This window comes from Aythya ferina (genome assembly GCF_964211825.1).
Source record: "Aythya ferina genome assembly, chromosome: 2".
Classification (NCBI taxonomy): Eukaryota; Metazoa; Chordata; class Aves; order Anseriformes; family Anatidae; genus Aythya; species Aythya ferina.
Window position 1 is genome coordinate 8,389,810 of NC_140297.1, and position 21,374 is coordinate 8,411,183.

Below are 21,374 nucleotides of genomic sequence, written 5' to 3' on the forward strand. Positions count from 1 at the left end.
AAATAGTTAATATTTCAGTGCAATTCTCATACCTTCTGAAATTGCACAATTTTTATGAGCATGCCTACAGGAGTTGTTAGCCAGTTGATTCTGGGGAGCCAGGAGTGAATGTGAGGTCCTTCTGTTTTCTGAATCACCTTACATTCTTAGGTCCTGTTTTGAGTCACGTTATTTGAATAGCCAAAAATAGCAGAGTAAATATCCTTGTTTAATAATATACTTTTTATCCTGTTTTTTGTGATACTGATAAGAAGTGCTCCAGCTCCATTTACATAACAAAAGCTAAGGCTTGTGTGTCCAGAAGTATTGTATTAACAAGAAAGTACCAAGAACATAGATGAGGTTAATTTTCTGGGTGATAGTTTACTTTGTATTTGAAGCCGAAGTAGTTGCTATTATTTGAGGAAGTCTAGTGGCAATCATTTAATTTAAAAGGCGAATGTGTTTTGATTTTTTTTTCTTTTTAATTGTGAATCCAGTCTTTCTAAAATAACTTTTGTGACAGACTGCTTATCTTTTCAAATCTAAAACCCACCATGAATAAATTCACTAATCTGGCATTTTGAATGTGGGCTGAATAGCAACAAGATAAAAAAGCAGATTTTCAAAGGCATCAGAGAAGGTTGATTCAGGACCACTTTCATTCACTTTTTGGCTCTATCAGACCTAGGCAACTGCAACCTGGGGCACCTACTCTTCACAGTCACCTTGGATTATATAAACCACAGCTGGTAATAAACCAAATCTGAGCAACTGGGAGATTTTCCTAGGTTTGCATCTCTGTTCAGGCAGAAGTAGCAGTATCTCTGTCAGACATAGCAATGTACTGAGTTCTGCAGTATGTTGGTATCAGTAATTGGTTCAGCCTAATTAATATTTGATATCTACTGTGGCAGAAAGAGACAGGGAAGTTTGCCACACAACTCTGGAGGGATTTATGGGTTTTCAGAACTCTATTAGAGAATTACGCAAACAGTGTCTGCTCAGGTGTCCTCATTTGTGCCTTTGACTGCAGAGCCCTTGCAATCAAGAATCTTTTTTTCTGATGCACACACTTCAAAAAATAAAAATTCTCACTATGGGAGGGTGCATAGCCATTTTAATTGAGTAAACATGCTATCAGGTGGCGGGAATATTTGTTCTTACTGCTCACTGGTGATCGCTCTTTCCAATTTCTCATATGTGGTGTGTTTGGAATAAAAATCTTTGGATGCAGGCATAGGACAGTAGAGCACCTATTAGTGGCAGGTTTAACCCTTTAACTAAAACACTTCATTTTAGTAACGTTAGCACTAGTTTAGGACTAACACAGAGAAATAATAGGTCAAACCTATTCCTTTTTTAATACATTTTGGAGGAGCTTCATGTTTTGTTACAAATCCCTGCAAACCTCCAACAGAAAATTGCTCCTTTATGTAGGCTAAATGTATTATTTTTTCTCTTAAAAACAATCCTTCTGCCTTGACATGGCTTAGTTTAATTAAAGAAAAAAATCCAGCTAAAACAAATAGGTAGATTGGGATTGGACATTCATATATTAGCTGCAGGAACATTTTTGTAGTTGACTTCCTTGCACAGTCGGCGTAAGTGTATCCCAGTTTAAATTAGGAGACTGTAACTGTGAAAGAAAAAATGGGTGGGTGAAGGATTCCTGTGCTTATTATCTGGGGGGGGGAGGGGGGCGATTTTCACCGCTTCAATGTAGGCCTGGGTGCTCACCACAGCATCATCTCTTCAGCAAGTGTTGGAGAAGCAGAATCGTCTAAACATTGAAGGTCTTGGTGGGGACCCTGCAATTATTGTGGGTAGCCATTACAGTTACTTGTGGCCTTGCAGCCCTTTCCTGGAGTACACAACTAAGCTGCATTAGGATCCCAATTTTTTAGCTGTGTTGTTCCCCATTATTGAAGGATATTTTCATCAGAAAAGTGCATATGAAATGATCATCTAAATGCTTTCATAAAACACGATACAAAGTGTTTGCCATAAATTACAGGCAAAGATCTGCTCAACAGGTACAATTCCCAGACCCAAATTCCAGTTTTGCTAATGCATACTACCTGTATAGCAGGGGTTCAGTAAAAATGAACTAAATCTCATTTTCTTACTGTGTCTCTATTCTAGACACCATTGTTTAATGTGACTATTGGAACAATATACTAACTGCAAGAAATGGAGAGCACTAAAACTTGAGTATGCTGACTTCAGCTACTCTGCCATACCTGTAATTAGAGCTCTAACTTTTTTTCTACTAAAAACAAAGGATTAAACTCTTGCTGCTCTTCTAACAATATCCATAAATTGAGCTAGGACTAAATTTTAAGCCTCATGGTTTGTGATGGGAGACTTCAATACAAATTGTACAGATGTGACTGAGTAGAAAATAATACTTCAAACTAAGCCAGACAGTCTTGGTCACGTAGCAGAGGCCAACAAACTGTGTCCTACATTTATCCACAGACATAGATATACATCAGTGAACAGAAAAGCAAATCCACAGTTCCAGGGAAGAGTAGAGTAATATCGAAAGTCAGAAATAATTAGCCTGTCATGCAAGAGGGCATAGGTATATTATGTATCTGTATCAGCTATCAGCAGTCTTCCTCTGTAAATATTTTCTTTAGCAAATGAGATTTTCATCAAACAGAGAAGAGAAAATAAAAAGACTCGAGGCAAAACACTATGATACAAAAACAACTTTCTTTTTTTTTCTTGGATAATATTACATTTTTCATGCTACTTCCTTTTCTGAAAGTATAGATGATCTAACTTTAACAGACAGACTGGTAGAGATTAACATTCTAACAAAAATCACAAAACATCTTTAAAAAAAAGTCCTGAAATTTATTTTTGAATAAAACATATGTAAGGTAATTGTGCAAGGTGTCCTAGATAGTCAAAAATCAGGAGAACCTTCCTTGCTTTAACAGGAATTAAATAAATGCAGCTATGTAGAAATTACAGGGAAAATAAAATAAAAGTAAATTATATATATATTTATATATACATATATATATATAAGAACTTAGTAAAAAAAATAGATTCCGTTCAACCCACAGGAGCTTCAGAATTACATGATCGCTGAGTTCCTACTTCTGGTGTAATTTTGCCTCCTAATTTTTCAGAAACAATGAAAATCACATTTTATGTTGCAATATAATAAGTATAGACAGCTGTTTTAAAATGCTAAAGAAGGAAATATGTTAAGAATAGGATGCAATATAGGAATATGGCACTGATTCAAAGAACATTTGAAAAAAAAATCAGAAAAGATTTAATTCTTGTGCCTATGCAGAAGCAGAGGAAACAGTCCCTGCCTGCAGCAGTTTATAATCTAATTCTTCTGATTTCGACTCTCTTATTTATTTATTTATTTTAACTCACTAGAATATGAAGAAAATATATTTAGTGCCCTCTTCTGGAAAACCAAATCTTTCTATGCAGAGCACCCCAATGAAGTTCCCATACTCAGAAATGCAAATCTTCTGATTCAAATGTTCTTTTTAGCTGTTACATGCCTCAATCCAGGGAGTGTGTGGCTCTGTGTTTCCCCTGACCAAGTGCCTTTTATCTCTTTAGCTGCCTGAAGAATTCTGTTTTTGTTTTTGTTTCAGGACTATGTTAAAACCAATAATTATCCTTGGGCAGCTAACGACCCAGATTTGAAACTGGGATCTTCTATTCAATTTTCTTCTATTCTGTACAGGAAAAAAAAAAAAAAAAAAAAAAAAAAAGAAAAAAAAAAAGGAAAACCACAACCTTACACTTTCTTAGAAAGGGAAATGAATCCTAGGGCATTATTCAAGTCTTTAAAGTCAAAAGTCTTCAGATTTTGGTGTGTAAGTGTGGAAGAGTATCAGTATTGCTGTGAAGGGATGTGCAGCATGAACGGGATGGGGCATGCTCTGTGTTTCTTCCTGCCTGGTTTGCTTTCCCCTCACTTTTCGAAGAGATGCCCACCATCACCACCGTCCATTGATCCCTCAGACCCTCAGAAGATGTCTGCAGAGGCCCAAGGACGACACATAAAATGCCCTGCTGTTAGAGGTCTCTTTTGTGATTTCACTTGATAATTTCCTTATCTCAGAAAATAGAAATGTTGCCTCCAATGAATTAGATCCACACATGCATCAAGATACAGCTCAGGGTCTTTTTATATCATGTGGAACTGGAAAAGGAATCTTTCCCTGAACAGAGAACATTTTGGGAGCAAGGTGCTTGGCATATATCTGAAGGCTTTCATTCTACTTTCACATCCACTTCCATGCTCTTTCACTTCTACTCTCTAGCTCCTTTTGAAGGTCTCATCTTTCCTGTCTTGGATTCCTTTCTTTGAGTATTCTAAGACTGCCCTGAGCCTATGAACATCACAAAAGATTTCAGTGACAGTGCTAGCCTCTTTGTAGTATACACCCTCAGAACTGCTATAGTAAAAAAGCAATTTTGGTATGCTAAGGGTAAATTTTAATAGAAAGAACATATGCTGTAGTTCTATAGCTGATTTCTGCTGCTAAAGTGAATTATTTAAAAATGAATAAATTAATTAGATATACTAAACATTCAGCCCATTTTCACGGCTTGGTTCTCATGTAATTGCTACAAAGCTGCACCATTTGAGTTGTAAACACCACAGAAAGGAGGATTTTAGAATCCCCCCACAGTCAGCCTGCCCAGCTCAAGAAATATTTCATTTAAAGAAGACAGTATCTAATGCTTCATTATAAGCATTGATTATTAAGCATTGATTTCTCGTGCTGTCCTTTAGCCCTCTGATTTATACTTTCAAAGTCAACCAAGGTGAGAGTCAATCGAGGGAATATAGATGTGAACAACGCAAACTCCTCATCTGTATTTGCTTCCCTGGGCTGCATTTGTAACCAGGGTTCTCTAAGGTGCGGATCTGAGGCTGAAATGGACACCAAGGGCTGATCAGAGGAATCATACCCCATGCATGCTTTCAAGACCATTGTCTGGGAAAGGGGTGTTGCTACATGGTGCATAGGGACTTGGTTTAGTGGGTGATGTTGGTGGTAGGGGGATGGTTGGACGAGTGATGAAGAGTGATGAAGGTTGGAAGATGATCTTGGTGGTCTTTTCCAACCTTAATGATTCTATAATTCTTTTATTTTATGATACATGACATTGTAGATGCAAAAATAGTAAATGTAAAGAATGACTGGAGAAATCAATTGCAGAGACATCCGTCAAGGAAGGCAGGTGTGAAGGCAGCAGCTCCAAGCTGCAAACTGCAAGAGCCTGGGAGTGCTTCGGGGAGGGATGACTATATCTATGCTACCTCTAGTCTTCCTTCTGAATCTGCATTGGGCTACTGTCAGAGCCACGATGGTGAGCTGGATGGACTCTGGGTCTGACCCAGTACAGCTACTTTTGTATTCATAGTTATTAGGTAATAATAAAAAGTTATTAGTGTCTGTTTTTTTGTTGTTATTGTTTTTATTGATTTTACCTTTTCCTTGGATATATTGTAGGGTACGTCAGAATCACAACATTAACTTTGTACTCAATAATTTTACCCTCAAGTTTCTCAATGGGACTTCAAAATAGGCAAGTGCAGTGTTTGGAGAATTTGCATCCACTCTTATACTAAGGTTACTGTAGAGCAGGAGGGGAACCTGGGAGCTTATACTATGTGATGTGAATACCAACAGAAGTCTAAAAAATAAAAGATCAGTAACATAATGAGCTCATTATTCAACCCTTACTCATGGTTCTTAATAAATTGATTGCAGATGCTCCCCAGTAACCTGGGACAGAGTAGCAATGAGTGCACAAATGCTGGTGCAAAGAAAAAAAAAAAAAAAAAAAAAAAAAAAGCTTCAGAGTGCTTTGTAGCTGCCATTTTATTTACGATTAAAAACCAGAACAGTCGTCCTTTAAGCCAGTGACTGCAAGTGCTTGCTCATGCTGCTGGTGCCAGTGGAGTGCTGTGAGGGACAGGTGGCTCGGGAGCAAAAGGAGGCTTTTGTAATTGCTTGGCAGGGCAGAGCTGTATTAGAGTGCAGCAGCAGTTGGCAGATTGGATTAACGTTCTCCTAGGGGCAAGATCTGGCACATGAGCTGTATGTTAATACCTGTAGCCTAAGTTGATTCTGGAGCTGCATTTGTAACAAAAAGAACATCCGCTTTACCTCCACCATGTCACAAAGGCATAAATCCTAACACTGGCATCAAATTTCTCTTTTGACATCATCAGTAGAATAAGGCTCTCAAACGTGTAATTTGGAAACATATCTTTTAATAAAGAATTATTATCATGAAACAACTGAGATAAATAATCAGTTTGTTGAAAATGAAGTAGCAGCACTACCTTACAGCACTCTAGTCCATCTACTACTGTATCGGATGCAGCCATCACACTTTATTTGTGGTTATCTTACCAACTAGAGGTGACATTATTTGTAAAGGAGTAATTCTTTGGTTTAGCTGGTTCAGAGACCTTTGGAATGGTAACTAGAAAATCAGCTTCTAATGCCCACACACCCCGCGGTATATTTGTGGGAGAGATTTACATATTAACTGAGCTTGTTGCCTTCAGCATATGACCCTATTACAAATAGCTTGAGTTTGTGTTACAAATGTTTCTAAAAAGCAAGACCCTATGGCATGAATATGCCATCCTTTCCCAATGTCACCTTGTTGCGAGATTGATTCTGCTCCAAGGAAGCCTCTCCAGCATGGGTGACAGGAGGGCTGGCCATTCACAGCACCGCCTGACTGGAGAGCTGCTCTGATCGTCCTCTGCACACCAAGGACGAACTTATAGCCTCAGGCTCCTTCAGGCTCATATTGCAATGATTTAATTTTCATTTCAGAGCAAATGGATTGAATTGTTGAAAGATTTAGAAAACAAAGTCATGTAAAGATTTTTCTTCTGTTCTCCCACTCTCCATCCCTTGTACAGACCATTTCATTCTCTTCTTCCAAAGCAATTGCTAAAATTTCTTCCCAGTTCAGGAGATACTCAATTTCTTGTCCTTGATTTTATATGACATTGGGTAGCAGTGGAGGAGTCCTTTATTCGCACTGATATAACTGAAATGAGTTATATGAGACGCTGACCCATTAGGTCTCCCTGAGACATTGGTTGCTTCATGTTACCTGCATCATTTTGCCCAGGAACAAGTATGGCGAATTCTTTGGCTGATGTGTTGGGATCCTTTCCTTTCCAAAATAAAGGGTTTATTCCCTTCTCTCAGTAAAAACACATGCAATCCCCAGGTATAGATCTTGATTCTTTTGCCTAAATGTTAATTTAAGTTGGTTCCTGTGGAACACAGAGACAATTATAACAAAGGCAACCAGTTGCCAAATGCTCTGCATCTTGATTAATCCCTGAGACCCCTTGTTCTAATTGCCCTTCCTGCCTAAAACTATTTTCCCCATCTTTGCCCTTTCCTGAACTTACCAGACTACCCCAGCATGGCACAGCACTACTAATGCACACTGCCCAAGGCTGCAACCACATTGCTTGTGGGGCTGATCATCTGGCTGTGGTAAGAGCATCCTAAATTGGGTGTTTGGGAACAGCTGGGGGTTGTTTGGCTGCCAGCTGAAATGATGCACAGGGAATACTCGATGATAGCATTTCATTATAGTTTTCCTAATTTATTAGAGGCACAAAGAGAAATGGGCAGTGCTCCTCGGAAGGCTGCAGTAACAAGCTGGTACACGGCATGAGACTGCATTAGAGGTACATTACTTGGGAAGGCATAACGTATAAAAGGATAATACAATGTAGAGACAAAAGAGAGTTTGCTGCCTCAGATGAAAACAAAACAGGTCAGTATCACAATGAATTTGAAAGGTGAGAATGTTGAAAAGACTTCAAATTATATGGCTTTATTGATTTGGTTGGTTCTTACAAACAATCAAGCTTAGGGTACAAAATACTGGTATGGATTTTTTTCTCCTTCCTTTTTTTTTTTTTTTTTTCATTACAGTGATACAAAAGAAATAGATATGGTTTTTCAGAGAGTCTAATTCCAGGTTGGTTACTATGGAGTGCCTATTAAGAATAAATGGTGGTAATACTTTGCTAGAATATGGGGCTGGGGAGAATATATATGGCCAACCTGTCTCCACAAACTGAAAATAAATAAATGGAAGACCATTACCTAATTGCCCACAAAATATGCCTCAAAGAGAGGTATCTGCTTGTGCTCTAAATCACAAATATGTAGGAGAATCAAGAAAAAATGTAATTTCACCTAAACATATGTCTGAAAGATGAGAAGTTGGACAAAACATTACCAAGAAGTTAGTGTTCAGCTACAGGACTGTTTTTTTTCATCCTTTTTGGAGGGTCAGTTCAAACTACTATGGGAAATGAAGGATTTCTTCTCAATTGAACAGAATGGTTCATATGTTTTCAGGTTGTACAGACTCAACAAAACTGATAGCATCATGAGGAATTTTGATGAAGGCAAATGATGACTCACATTTAGTCTTTGATGTTAACTTTCATCAAAAATACAGAAAATTCTCCAAGCAGGTACAGTGACCTGCTTTGATTCTCCACAGAATACCATAACAAAGTATGGCAATGCAATATTTTTAGTCGGACAATTATCCTTGTCTCTAATGGAAAATTTATATGGATGACATCTATTACCCTGGAAAAACAACACAGTATTTTCTCGTTGATGAAAGACTGATAGAAAAATCAGTGTGACAGTGTAGCTCTGACTGTGGGTTATCCTTTACTGAGCACAGTACGTGCATTTAGTAGAAAGAAATGCAACCTGTAGCTAACCTTTGCTTGTGGTTTTCCCGCTGAACATTTTTTTTTTTGTCCCCTGTTCATGCCATCATTAGAAAATGGGGTACCAAGCACTCATGTTGCTTCCAGCATAGACCTGCAACCCTCCCGCATTCTGCCATCACTTTATTCTCTTTTCCCTCTTAATTTGTCACCTTCAGAACATGGTGAAACATCACAGATATTAAGGAATAATTCTTCCTTTACCTGCATATTTTACTTCACAGCATGAATTACAGTTTTATGGGGTGCCAAGACCAATATAAAAGGTGTAGCATGTAATTATGTCACATGTTTGTGATCATTCAATTGGACTTCCATATGTGTATTTGGGGGGTTGTCTGCTCATAGCACAAGTAGGAAAATGGACTACAAAATCTCTGTACAGAAAACATTTTTCTGTACAAAAAGTGGGAAACTCTTTTAATGGATCTGGCAGTTCCTGTTTCACCAGCCACTTGCACTTTATTTTTGCTATCTTACTGTAGTGCATGAAAAGGAATATATTATAAAGATAATTTGGGTCTGTTAAAGAAACCTGAGGGGATTGACTATTTGGAGATATACTTTATTGTTACAGAATAAAAAAATGGTTCCTTTTACCCAGATAACTACTGAGGGCTTTATGATTAATTATATTAAAATACTTTCTTGCTGTTCTCACACATCAGCCAACTACTATACAGGGTTTTTTTGATGACCATTTGGAATGATCATTTTTGTTTGGGGATGCTGGGGTGACTTTTTGGATGTAATATCTGATTACTGAATATGAAGAACACACAAAATAGTAGATATTATGTATTAAGCCATTCAAACTGCTTTATAATGCATCTTACAATTTTAACTTACTCTATGGCTGTTCCTTTTCAAGCTCTACATTTTATGGGATTATTTGTGAGTTTTCTAGGTAATAATTTAATCTAAGTAATAACGCAGCATGAAGGACCAGATGGCTCTATGGAGTCATTTAGAAAATGGACACAAAAGATGTTTTATTCCTGTATTTATCAAGTAAGTAATAATCGGGGAGTCATGGCAGACAGTCCATTTGTGTTTAATCTCAGATCAGCAAACTGTTCAATACACTGAGAGATAAGACACTAAATTAGCTTTTTGATTGAACAGCCTATTGGCTGATGAGAAGATTGAGCTGGGTTGGGGAATTTTCTTCTAAACATCCTAAAATAAAGTTTTTACTGCCTGCATGTGCATTGTTTCCATTGATTCAGCACCTTGTCATACAGACATTAAGGGAAGCCATTTGATGAATGCAGATTACTTCAGTTGCTAGCAGGGTATCAGCCCATGAAGTGTGACAGAAACTGGCACAGAAGATGGAACTGTAAACTAAACTCTCTAAACTCTTCCTTTTCTTTTTTTTTTTTTTTTTTTCTCTGATGGTAGTGCTATAACCTCAGCAGATATCATATCATTTTCATCACAGCCATATGATGGAAACTATTTCCAAATTTCCTTCTAAAAAAATTCCTAATTTCCATACAAAACATTTTCCTAATTTTTTTTCAGTTGCACAGGCAGTGCCAAGCTGAAAATAATGATGAAAATTTTATACTTTTAATAAGGAGTTAATGTGGGTGAAGGTTCTGTTGTGTCCAGGTTGTGCCCCTGTGACAAACCCAGTGAGATGTGGGGAGGTCACAAGGAGCCTGCCTGTCTTTTTGGACTTATGTCAAGTACTGCTGCAGTTGTCTGGAGGCATGAACAAGAGCTATGCATTCTAATTTAAAGTATATGAATAATCACAATGAATAAATGAGTCCGAATCCATTCCATTTTTCAATAACATACACTTTCTGTTTAATAAGCCCTGCTGCACTAGGATCTGTGTCTTTGGAGATCATATAAGGGCTTTCAAGGAAAAATTGCACTACCATCCACACCACATTTTGCTCTGATGGGGAACAGAAATTGCTTTTTCCAATTAATATCTGTAGCTTGTAAGAATCAAAATTGACTTGCTGTTTTGGAATTTGGTGGCAAGGAAGGAGACACTGCTTTACTGCAACACATGCTGCAAGGTTTGCAGTCCTGTTGTCATATGGTCAGGTCCAGGTTTCTTTGTTGATTACATAAAACAAGGTCAGTGGCTTCACAGCAAAGTATTGTCATACATAGTTAGCCCTGTGTTTTTCTGAATTTGAGAGAGAGAATTGCCTTTACAAGACTTGGGCGAAGAGATAGCTATGTATATTTCTGCTCCTTTGTGACTTCAGCAAAGCCAGGCACAGGTTGCAGCAAATAACATAGATTAAAAGTAAGCAAGATCTGTGCTGTGACCTGGGATAAGAGACCCAGTGGGACAGTGCTTCTGGCACAGTGGTTTTAGTATAATGACTTTTACAACACTCATTGATTACAGCTGGCATGGAAGTTTTTGTGACCTGGTTTTGGTCATACCTAAAACCCTTCAGAACAGTCTTAAATCTGTTCTGACCTATGTTGGCAGGAAGACTTGGCAAGCAAGGTTTTACAGATGAAAACAATGCCAAAAACTGCTACCTTTGAAAGCATCTCTTTTCTGAGAGGAGGTGTGTGCCTCTAATATGCAGCCAAAAATTAGGGTTAAGAACATCAAATCAGTGCAATAAACTCTTACTACACCCCTCGGATAGATAGGAGGAATGCAGAGAGTTAACACTGTTATTTTTGTTGAAGAAAATAAAATCAGAGAGGCTACATGAAATGAATATGAACCTTTAAGAACTGTCCAGTCTCTGACACCTTGGGTGTCAGAAGAATGGTGATCTCTTTTCTACACTTTTCCTTGATGTGCAGTTTTCCTAATGACAGGTAAACAATTGAATTTGACTCAGTTTTTCAGCTGATATATTAAGCAAACATAGCCTTTATCTCAAAAATTTAAAATAATTTCATGGTTTTTTTTTGTTGGTTTTTTTTTTGTGTTTTTTTTTTTTTTTGTGTGTGTGTGTTTTTTTTTTTTTTTTTTTTTTTTTCCATATCTAAGAGGAAATCAGCCATTTCAGTTCTCAGGAAGGCATTAAATGGTGTTTCTTCTGGGTCCCTATCTGAGTAGGGGGGTTGGTCACAGTTTGTTTTCCAAACATGTTTGAAATAGTGAGGATGAGAAGGATTTTTGATCTGCATGGGGTGTTGTGCTAAAGAACTAAAATAATAAATCTTTAAAAGAGGAAAGATTGCTCCAGTGAATGAACTCTGCAAGCTACAAGCCTTTGAAGTCTACAACCTACAGGCACAGCTAATGTGAGAAAGTTTAGAGTTTGCCCAAGACCCAAGACAGTATAACAAGTAATGTTCAGAAAGTAAAGAAGTTCTCTAAAACTCCTACAGATCTATTTTTTTTTTTTCCCCACACACACTCCTAAACTCTCTCTCCAAATAAATAAATAAATTCATAAATAAATAAATATTTACATCAGTCTCCGTTAGTGGCTGTAAGACAGCTCTGAACTCTCCAGTATGACTACAGGGACTCTGTATCTCAAGTGGGAACACCAGCAGATGTATTTCTCAGGCTGTTCCTTTTCCCTTCAGCTTTCCACATTTCTACATCTTGTCCTGAAGCCCTTGATGCTTCCCTCTGTTCATACTTATTCTGGGGGCTGATTGGCTGATATGTGCCTCTGCTAAGAGACTATACAATGAATTGTTACCTTGAAGGCCAATCTTTGTGTAGTTCACATTTTTTATATTTACATCATTTTCTATATCTTAGTGCCAGGATACTTGAAGACAAAAGTTGCTCAGTATTTATTAGCATTTATTAGTATTTATTAAATATTAGGAAACCAGTGAGCACAAAACTGTCTTTCCATACTTATAAAACTACTTCGGGCTTAACAAAACTGCTTGTTAAATACATAAGTATTTCACTATATGGCCATGTATGGTTTTCCAGCTCTGTAGACAAAAGTAGTCCTCTACTACATTCTCTTTAAAGAATTTTAGCAGTTTAGGAACCTCAACAATGCTTGAATAAAAAGTAAGGCCATGGGCTTCAGCAAGGTCTGCATTTTCAGTATTTTAAGCTTCAAGAGCTCTTTGGAGTTTTGGTGTGATTGGGGGTAGATGAGATAACTAATTTATTTGATGTCATCTGTAACAGGTGAAGCTGAAAAGGATTTGTACTAAAATAAATGCTATCTTGAAAAGAATTTGTTTGTGCTACTAGACCTTCCCTGGCATAATACACCACAGAGATTGACCTTGTCAGGGGAGATTTATGTACCTGTGTGCCTCAAAAGGGGTATGATTTTGGGGTACAACCTGGTGATATCCTTGCAAGAAGATGAATGAATTGCAGAAAGGAGGGATTTCACATCCATATGCCATTCCCTCTCTGCATTTCATAAGGAGAAAACCATTGTTTTCACCTCTATATTCTAGTTGTAGATTTTTATTTTTTTATTTTTTTTCCCCCAGGGAGTTTTTTCAGTAATGTAAAGATTTAGTGTTTGGATTCAAACTGTAACAGAGAAGTTTGTTTTGATATCTACAAGATGATGTACCTCATGTTCTCATGTTTCTTTGCCTCTCTACTAAGCCCCAAAAAGATGGGAGCATCTTAGAAACCACTGTGCAGGCTTGCCCACGAGAGTGACTTGCAGGAAGCCATGCTTACTTGTCTTTGATGCTATCAGTGTGCCTGGGATCTGGGATGGTCTCTGCTGAAGCTCGCAGTGCCATGGAGGACATGGTTTCTAAGCATTAAAAAAAAAAAAAAAAAGTACCTAGTGGGGGAAAAAATCATTATCAGACAAACTTGATTTGTGAAGCAAGTATTCAAGAAAATTTTTCCTTTTGTTCTCTGGGACAGAATGCTTTTTGAGAGCTACTGGAGGCAAGGAGAATTAAAATTTGAAACAAGTGTCCAAAGGAATGATTTTCATATACCTCTATATATGTATATTGTAATGGGGCATAATTGCAAAAGTGGGTGCCTGTGTATTTATACAGGCATATATTTATACAAATTTGTTCTTATTTAGACTTTCACACTACTGTCTAGCTTTTTGTGTTGCTCAGCATTTCTTACCTTGGACAACCACAGATCCCTATTAGGGAATGCATTGTCACTAGAGGAAAATTGTCCACTAATTCTTAAATCACTGACCTTGACACCAGTATTATTATTATTTACTACTTAGAAAATGTCATAAAGTCTTCCTACTGAGATGACCTGCCATACAAGCTGACAAGCTCCTCCCCAGGGCCCAAAGACTGCAAATTGATATGAAGATGCAACTTAGCAACTTAACAGGTCAAACAAATGTGAGGTCAGCTTTATGCCTGAAGTCAATCAGGTTTCATTTGCTAGCTGACATGGGTCTTACAACCCACTCTGAGATCACGTAGTGTCACTCCCTTTTTATTTATGCAGGAATAAAGCAGAGAAATATGTGTTATATCCCTGTTGTGTCTAGTTATAATGATGGAGAATGTCTCTAGCTGACCAAGGTGTCCTCATTAATGATTGTTCTATATTTAGCCCGTGTGGACAGCATGTGCCCCCAATTTAATCAAAGACCTGGTAGTCATGGTAACGACACTGAGCATCTGGATGTATACGATTTGGCAAACTGTAATAAAGTGCAAGATGAAAAGCACACACAACAGTGCTAGGTGAATCCATGTATTGTGTTTTTCTTTTTTATTTATTTTTGTGTGTGTGTGTTTTGTTTTTTTTTTTTTTTTCTACTACAGATTTTGAAGTACTTATTACAGCTCCCTAGCTATAAATACTAGATTTTACATATTTATTTATTTATTCAGAGAAAGATCCCTATTAATGCAGGTGACAACTACTAATCTTTTTTTTTTCTGTTTTGTTTCTTAATTTCATTTTGCAGGTGTATCAGCATTCATATACGGCATATTATGTCCTCAGCAAAATACCTCATGGGTAAGCAATTATTCAATACTTTAATTTTAAAATTCATTCATTAAGAATTCTGCAAAATAATGTGTATCTTGACAAATGGTTTCCCTGTGACAGCCCTTTGCAATGGTCTGGCAATCAGCTGCAGCAACCACTGTGCTGTGTGTTGTACCAAAGATTACATAGTCTGGAAACAGAAGTACTCAGCTTCCCTGGAGAGCCAGACTATGTGAATTTCATATTCCAGTTTTCAAGTTTTTGGACAGAATGTAGATGTGCTGGTGTCTGGCTGAGAGACAGTTGGCCATTCACCAGAGTGCAGTTGGAGGATCTATCCAAGGGAGTTTAGTTCCTTAAATTTAGTCAGAATTGAGGCATCACCCTTCAGCTTTGGGTCTTTCAGCAGTTTCCCTTGACACAAATGCTTTCTCTAGCATCGCAGATGAAAGCAGATAGAGAAATAGTCTGTTTCCAGGATCCCAATGTTTCTTTGATGCACACACTCAAAATTATACTGAAGCTATGAGCCTTTGGGTTTATAATTTATCTTTTCAGAGAGTGTGAGGTAAGTGCAGACAAACAATAATGCCACACAGGCTTTACAAAACATTTTTAAACCTAACGACGGCATATTGCTTTACATAAAGCATATAACATGCAAGATTACAAGTCATAATATGTAATAAATTGCACAGACTCTTCCTTTAAGCCCCTTATCTCCTTTAAGTGCAAAGTGTTTAAAAACAAGGGTAAAAAATAACAATACATTGTGCTGAAATTTAATTTCAGTATTTATTGTGCTTATTCACTAGGTTATCATTTCTATACATTATGGTTAAACAAGTAGCAGAAGTTTGAGATCCTTGCAACAGCTCACAAAACCAGAAAAAATAAAAAAAAAAAAATCTACTTGGTTTATGTACAAAGCGATCATAGAATCACCAGAAAATTCAGGTTGGAAAGGACCTCATGATGTCCGAACTCCAGCTAAAAACAGTCTGCTCAGAGCTTTATCCAAGGGTTTTCGAAATCTGCAAGGACATGGACTGCACAGCACTGCTGGGCAGCCTGTCCCACTGCCTGATTGTCATCATGGGGAGAAAGTTTCCCCTTTTGTCCAGGTGATATACTAGGATTTGCCTCAGCACACTTGTTTGCACACGTGCAATAAATAAATAAATAAAAATAAAAGCTGAAATAACTTTCTTTGGTTTCCACCAAGCAATCAAGAAAAAATACTTTTTACAAATAAAGCTGTACTATGGATACCTATTTTGAAATCTGTGAGTCCTGGAGCTCTCAAATTCTGCTTCCATATAGCATATGTTTTGTGATCGACCCACAATAAAAAATCATGAGCTCAAGGTTAAATTTTTTCCATGTACAGGTAGAACACGTGTATTAGGAGATTTTTCACCATCATCCATGTCAATGCTCTGGCATCCCAGTGTGAAACATTCCAGAATTCTTCATTCTCTTTCCTTCCCTGTCTCTGTCTGATCTTCATTTTTTCTTACTGGATTTATTTTACTTTTTAAAACTTCATCCTTATGGCCAATTATATCTGAAATTAGCTTGTGGGTTGAAAGGATGTCAAGCAACAGGCTGAACACACAGCATGAGCACATAAGCTTTATATCTGCTCCAAACGTGGCTAAAAGCAAAAGCTTTTGAGAGACAGCACAGTTTTATCCCAGAAAAACAGTACAGGTGAAGACAGAAGTATCATACATAGTGTATATTAGAAATGCTAAAAATTAACAATGCAGGGATCCAGGCAGTTTGCTACTACTGCCTGACCTTTCTTCATCCCTGACAATGAGTTCCTTGTCAACCCAGCCTGAATTTTATCACACACTCAGCTGTGTTTTACCTTTCTCTTCATGTTGTTTGAGTCATGGTACAGTCAGCTGAAGGAAAAAATATGTCAGAGGAGACAAATCCACTATGAGGGGAAGATTTGGAAAATTAAACAGTGCTGGAAGACATACAGCTGTATCAGGCATTGGGGTCCCCACAGGACGATACAGTTTTGGATCAGGCAGCATCTGACAGGAGGAGAGTTGGAAGGGTGGCTGTGTTTGTGTTGTGGAAGGTATGATTTACAAAGCAGTTTAGGCTGTAGATATGTATATAGGCATTGCAATCCACTTTGCAAAGTAATGATTGCTTTTATCTTTCAGGTGATCATAGCACATGCTAGTGTTGGAAGTCATGGCTTATAAGCATTTTCATGGAATGTGGGCATTTATCATTCTTCTGGAACGATAAATTTTAGATATTTTTTAGGGTAGTGCAAGAAAAGAAAGGGCAGGTGTGGTGGTTGATGTTGGATATAACAGGTGATGCAATGCATCAACTGACCTGGTAGTAGAGTCAGTATTGGATGAAGGTAGGAAAATCTCTTCACATATTTCATATTTAATACAGGATTACTGCTCTGATGGATGGGCGTGGATGAAGATCGTTGAGGTCAGGACCCAACGTGTTAATACAGCACAAGGTGCAGTTCAGTTTGGTGCCCCAGGTCCATCATTGACAACAAAATTTGCAATCCCCAGGCAACATCATTGCCTTCCATGAGCTGATAAAATGAGGGATAGCTCTGCTAGGGCTAACTATTAAGGAAGCCAAATAATCTAACCTGTGGCATCACTTTTTAAATAAAGTGACATTAATGTCAGCATAAATTGTTTTTTAAAGGGAAATTTCTAATTCTTTCTTAAATGTTCCATAGACTTTCCAGATTCAGGCTGTGCCTAAAGTCAAAAGGGACTTGTACAAGCATTTTGCAGGTTTCATTCAGAGCTTTCCATAAGTGCAATGTGCCAATTTGGGAACACCATCAGCTGATATGTTGACAAATGATATTTTATAAAGGGTACAGGACTGTAACATTTTTCTATGAGAGCTGCTGTGAAGATGAACTCCCTGTGGAAGGAGGAGTAGTGCAATTTGGCACTCTACAGGACAATTGGTATATGTCAATGACATATATACCAATGATCTTATTTAAAAATGAAAATTAGGCTGAGGTAAAAGAGAGGGTAAATAAACCTGCAGGGACTCTGCAGAGATTTAATTTCTTCTTCTTTGTAATTTCAGCCTTCTCACAGCCGCCTCTTAGTACATTCAGGCTAGAAGGCCCTACAGCTTTTGCTACGCTTGCTTTCTGTTTTGTTGTTTTTGTTTGTTTGTTTGTTTTGTCTATTTGATTGATTTGTTTGCTTGCTTGTAGCCCGAGATTTTCATTTTTCAGAGGGGAAGCAAGCAAAGATCTGCAGTTCTCATTTTCCTGGGCTGAGCACTTGGGATGTGTAGGGGAGTTGGGTCAGTTCAGCTTTCCTGTACAACGTCCTTTTTTTTCTCCTCCCTATCACCCAAAAATGTGATCCTGGCGCCGGGTGCCATCTAGTGGAACAAACCTCTTTTCTCACTTCTCTTCCCTGACACAAGCAGCTCTCCGTCGACCCCTTCTCTTTTCTCTGAAAGATGCTGCTGTTCAGATACCTGCTGGTAAATGCTTACAGTTGTCTGCATGACAAATATTTTTGCAAAGCTCCTCTCATAACCCCAATGTTGCACTTGCCGCGTTGTAATTGCCAGCTAATTGTAATTTATAGGTATTGTGATTGCATCCCCAGGCTTAGATGTGCAATAGGTAGTTCTCATGTGAGGTGCTGGGAAGAAAAGGAACAACAAAACAAAACAACAAAAAATAACCTACAACTATTTCATAATTTTTTTTTTTTTACCTAGCTCTGGAAAACAAACATTTAGCTAATACAATGTAAGCACAAACCAACAATCTGTTTTTTTGTTGTTGTTGTTTGTTTGTTTTTAATTATATTGTGGGTTTTAATAATATTCCTCTAACTAAGTCCAATATGGATTATTTTAGTCTTTCACATGTTTGGTTGGTTTAAGTAAAAGGCTCAGTTTGCACACAGTTCTCAGTCAGTCCATGGGGAACCTGACTGTTCCCCTCACCCTGCTACAGGGTTTCCCTCACCAGTGTTAACGTCATTTCACAGCAGTGCCTGCTGCTGGGCTACTGGTTTGGTCTAGCACTGCAGGTCCTTAGCAAGAACTAACTTTGGATTGCTATCCCATTGGGTTCCTCTATCCTTAACTTTTTGCTATGGCCAAAAATAATACTTTTTTTTTTTTTTTTCTCTAAACTTTCTATGTTGTGTTTACATTTCTTAAAATAAAGCCCATCATAAAACATGCATTTTCTCAGACCTCCTAGCACTCATCTCTTTCTGCACAACCCATTTCCCTCTGAGCACAGCAAGTGGCAGAGGTTAGCGCTGCCCCCCTCCAGTGAAGTCTCAGCATGGTGTTAGCATATCCATCCGGGGCACGTCACGGCAGCTTCCAAATCTGCTTATAGGGATCAGAGAGAAGTTAATAGTTATCCCCACTCCTCACTGACTTTGTATACAAGGAGGAGGAAATTCCAAATGCCTACTGCTATGAAGAATTCACAGTTCTTCCCATATTCATATGGTGTAATCAGAAGAACATGGTAAGTAGATAACAGTAGAAATTGTGGGGTTTAGTTCAGTTCTTCCTCCATACAATGCTTTATAAAATATTGCACTACTTCCCCACACTGAACTCCCATTACGTTCAAGAGAAGTTCCATGGGTGGAGTGAATGCAAAATATGCTTTGGAGATCTACTGAAGTGATAATGGGAGGAGAATCTAAGCCCATTCTTCACTGTGAGTAAATTTTCAAAGTGATGGCTGTAGTTCTCTGCAGTGCTCTCACTGATGTTCCTGTCTAATTCATTTATACAGGTATTGGCAGGGAACAGAACTAAAGAAAGCTTAATTAGACTTTGCATACACCTGACCCTATATGACTTTGAAAGACAAGCAGGTTTTCCTTGCACATGCTCTCATTTTCATGTTTATAGTAAAAGGCAAAAAAAAAAAAAAAAAAAAAAAAAAAAAGTCCGTCAGAGAACTGGCTGCACTGCTGACATCTTCCAGACCAACCAAGTTTCTTCTGTTTTGTTCTGGACTATTATGCCCTTTCACTGCAGCATTCAAACATTTTTGTACAGCAAGAATCTTCCCGTACTTCAGTGTCTCCATCTGTGAAGCAAGGAGAGAAATATTGCTTACCCCACAGAGGCAATATGTGATAATTACTGTGGAGATTGCTGCACGATTTCACTCTTTCACATTTATAAACTAGAGCCCACATTTTATTTTAGGAGGAAAAAGCACTGTAATTAATAGAGTCTGTTTTCAGCTAATTAAATTTTACTTATAGGAGCTGAGTATTTTCCCCTAACAATGACATAGGGGTTGAAATAAGCCCATATAAGAGGTATGTAAAAACAAATAGTGATGTGAAATTTGTCACCAAAAAAAATAAAAATGTATTGTGCAGTTTCTAAATAATTGACTACTGTGGCATATTCTCCCTCATCCCTCTTTCCCAGGTATCAGTTCATCATTTGTATCATCTTTCTAAGGTGTGTTATGTAGTTAATTCAGGAACCTCTGCTTTGTAATGTCATGGCTCTTGTGCCAGACTCAGTGCCAGTATGCTCTTGTGAGGACACTCATGGTCAGATATGCTTACTCAGTTGTATTTGACTGCAGAACACTGGCCCTTGGAATACACTTAAATTTGGTAGCTAGATTGTGGAGCCTAACCTTAAATCTTCCAAAATGAATTGGAATCTTTGAGTTTACTGGAATTTGTCTTAATCTCTCTTGGAACTGTTGGGCTTCTTGCTTTTATAATCATCTGAATTAAACACTCTAAATCACAGTGCTTGAAGAGCAGTTAAATCACACGTATGTTTATTGCTTGGGAATACATTTTGTACCTCTTTAATAAGAAAGCTCCAGCATTTATTAAGCAAGGCACTCATTTGAGCATCACTCACTTCCAAGTGGTGGCAGGCTGAAAGCAGCTTAGCCTTGGAAGGCAGTTCCAGGCAGGACTCTCAGCTGTGCTGGTGGGAGGAAAGCCACTTCAGCAGCTCAACACCATATCATTTCCACCAGGGATCTGCCATTTGTTCGCCCATGTTGGTCACTGCGTAGCATTTGTAATGTGAAATGTTCCTCTTCTGTGTAGGCAAAGCACTTCTTTACCACACACTTCTCTTTTCCAGAGTTAGTTGTGATGTGGGTGGACACCTTAGAAACCATATATAGCAATAATAATAAAGAATGGGCCCCTGATGGGAGGATTGGATATTAAGAATTAAAGTAATGACTGCTGAGACTGAAAAAAAAAAAAAATAAAAAACTTAGGTAATTAATAGTTAGATGCAGATGTTAGCGGCTTAGCAAAGAAAAGCCCAGCAACCAACTTTCTGATGTTACTGAAAAGGTCAACAGCTTATGGCTCATCAGAAAACTGGGGAGGAAAAAAAAATAAAAATGATTTGAAGCAAAGTCTCCCATAACATTTGTATGAGGCAGCATGCCCTGAAAATGGAGGTAGGATTCCTATTAAATTCCATTCTTGAATAAAATGTACAAGGTCGCTGAATACACGCACAGCTGGACCATAGAGCGGCCTTCCAGTACCTAAAGGGGGGCTGTACAGGAAAGCTGGGGAGGGATTCTTTGTCAGGGGGTGCAGTGATAGAACAAGGAGGAATGGCTTTAAACTAAAAAAGGGGAGATTTAGATTGGAAATTAGGAAGAAATTCTTTACTGAGGGTGGTGAGGCCCAG

General features: G+C 38.0%; 1 protein-coding gene and 1 long non-coding RNA gene across 5 annotated transcripts in view; one reads left to right on the forward strand and one right to left on the reverse strand.

Annotated features, from left to right (window-relative positions):
* Positions 1–21,374, forward strand: part of DPP6 (dipeptidyl peptidase like 6) — a 557,763-nt gene that overhangs the window by 422,039 nt on the left and 114,350 nt on the right. For all 4 annotated transcript variants that reach the window (XM_084509965.1, XM_084509967.1, XM_084509964.1 and 1 more), the window contains exon 6: positions 14,632–14,684. In XM_084509965.1, the coding sequence (XP_084366091.1) occupies positions 14,632–14,684 (53 nt within the window). The remainder of the gene's footprint in view (positions 1–14,631; positions 14,685–21,374) is intronic.
* Positions 6,019–7,491, reverse strand: LOC311432765. The gene is made up of 2 exons (XR_014690301.1): positions 7,427–7,491; positions 6,019–7,285 (listed from the first exon to the last, which is right to left on the reverse strand). It is a non-coding gene; the product is annotated as an uncharacterized lncRNA (long non-coding RNA).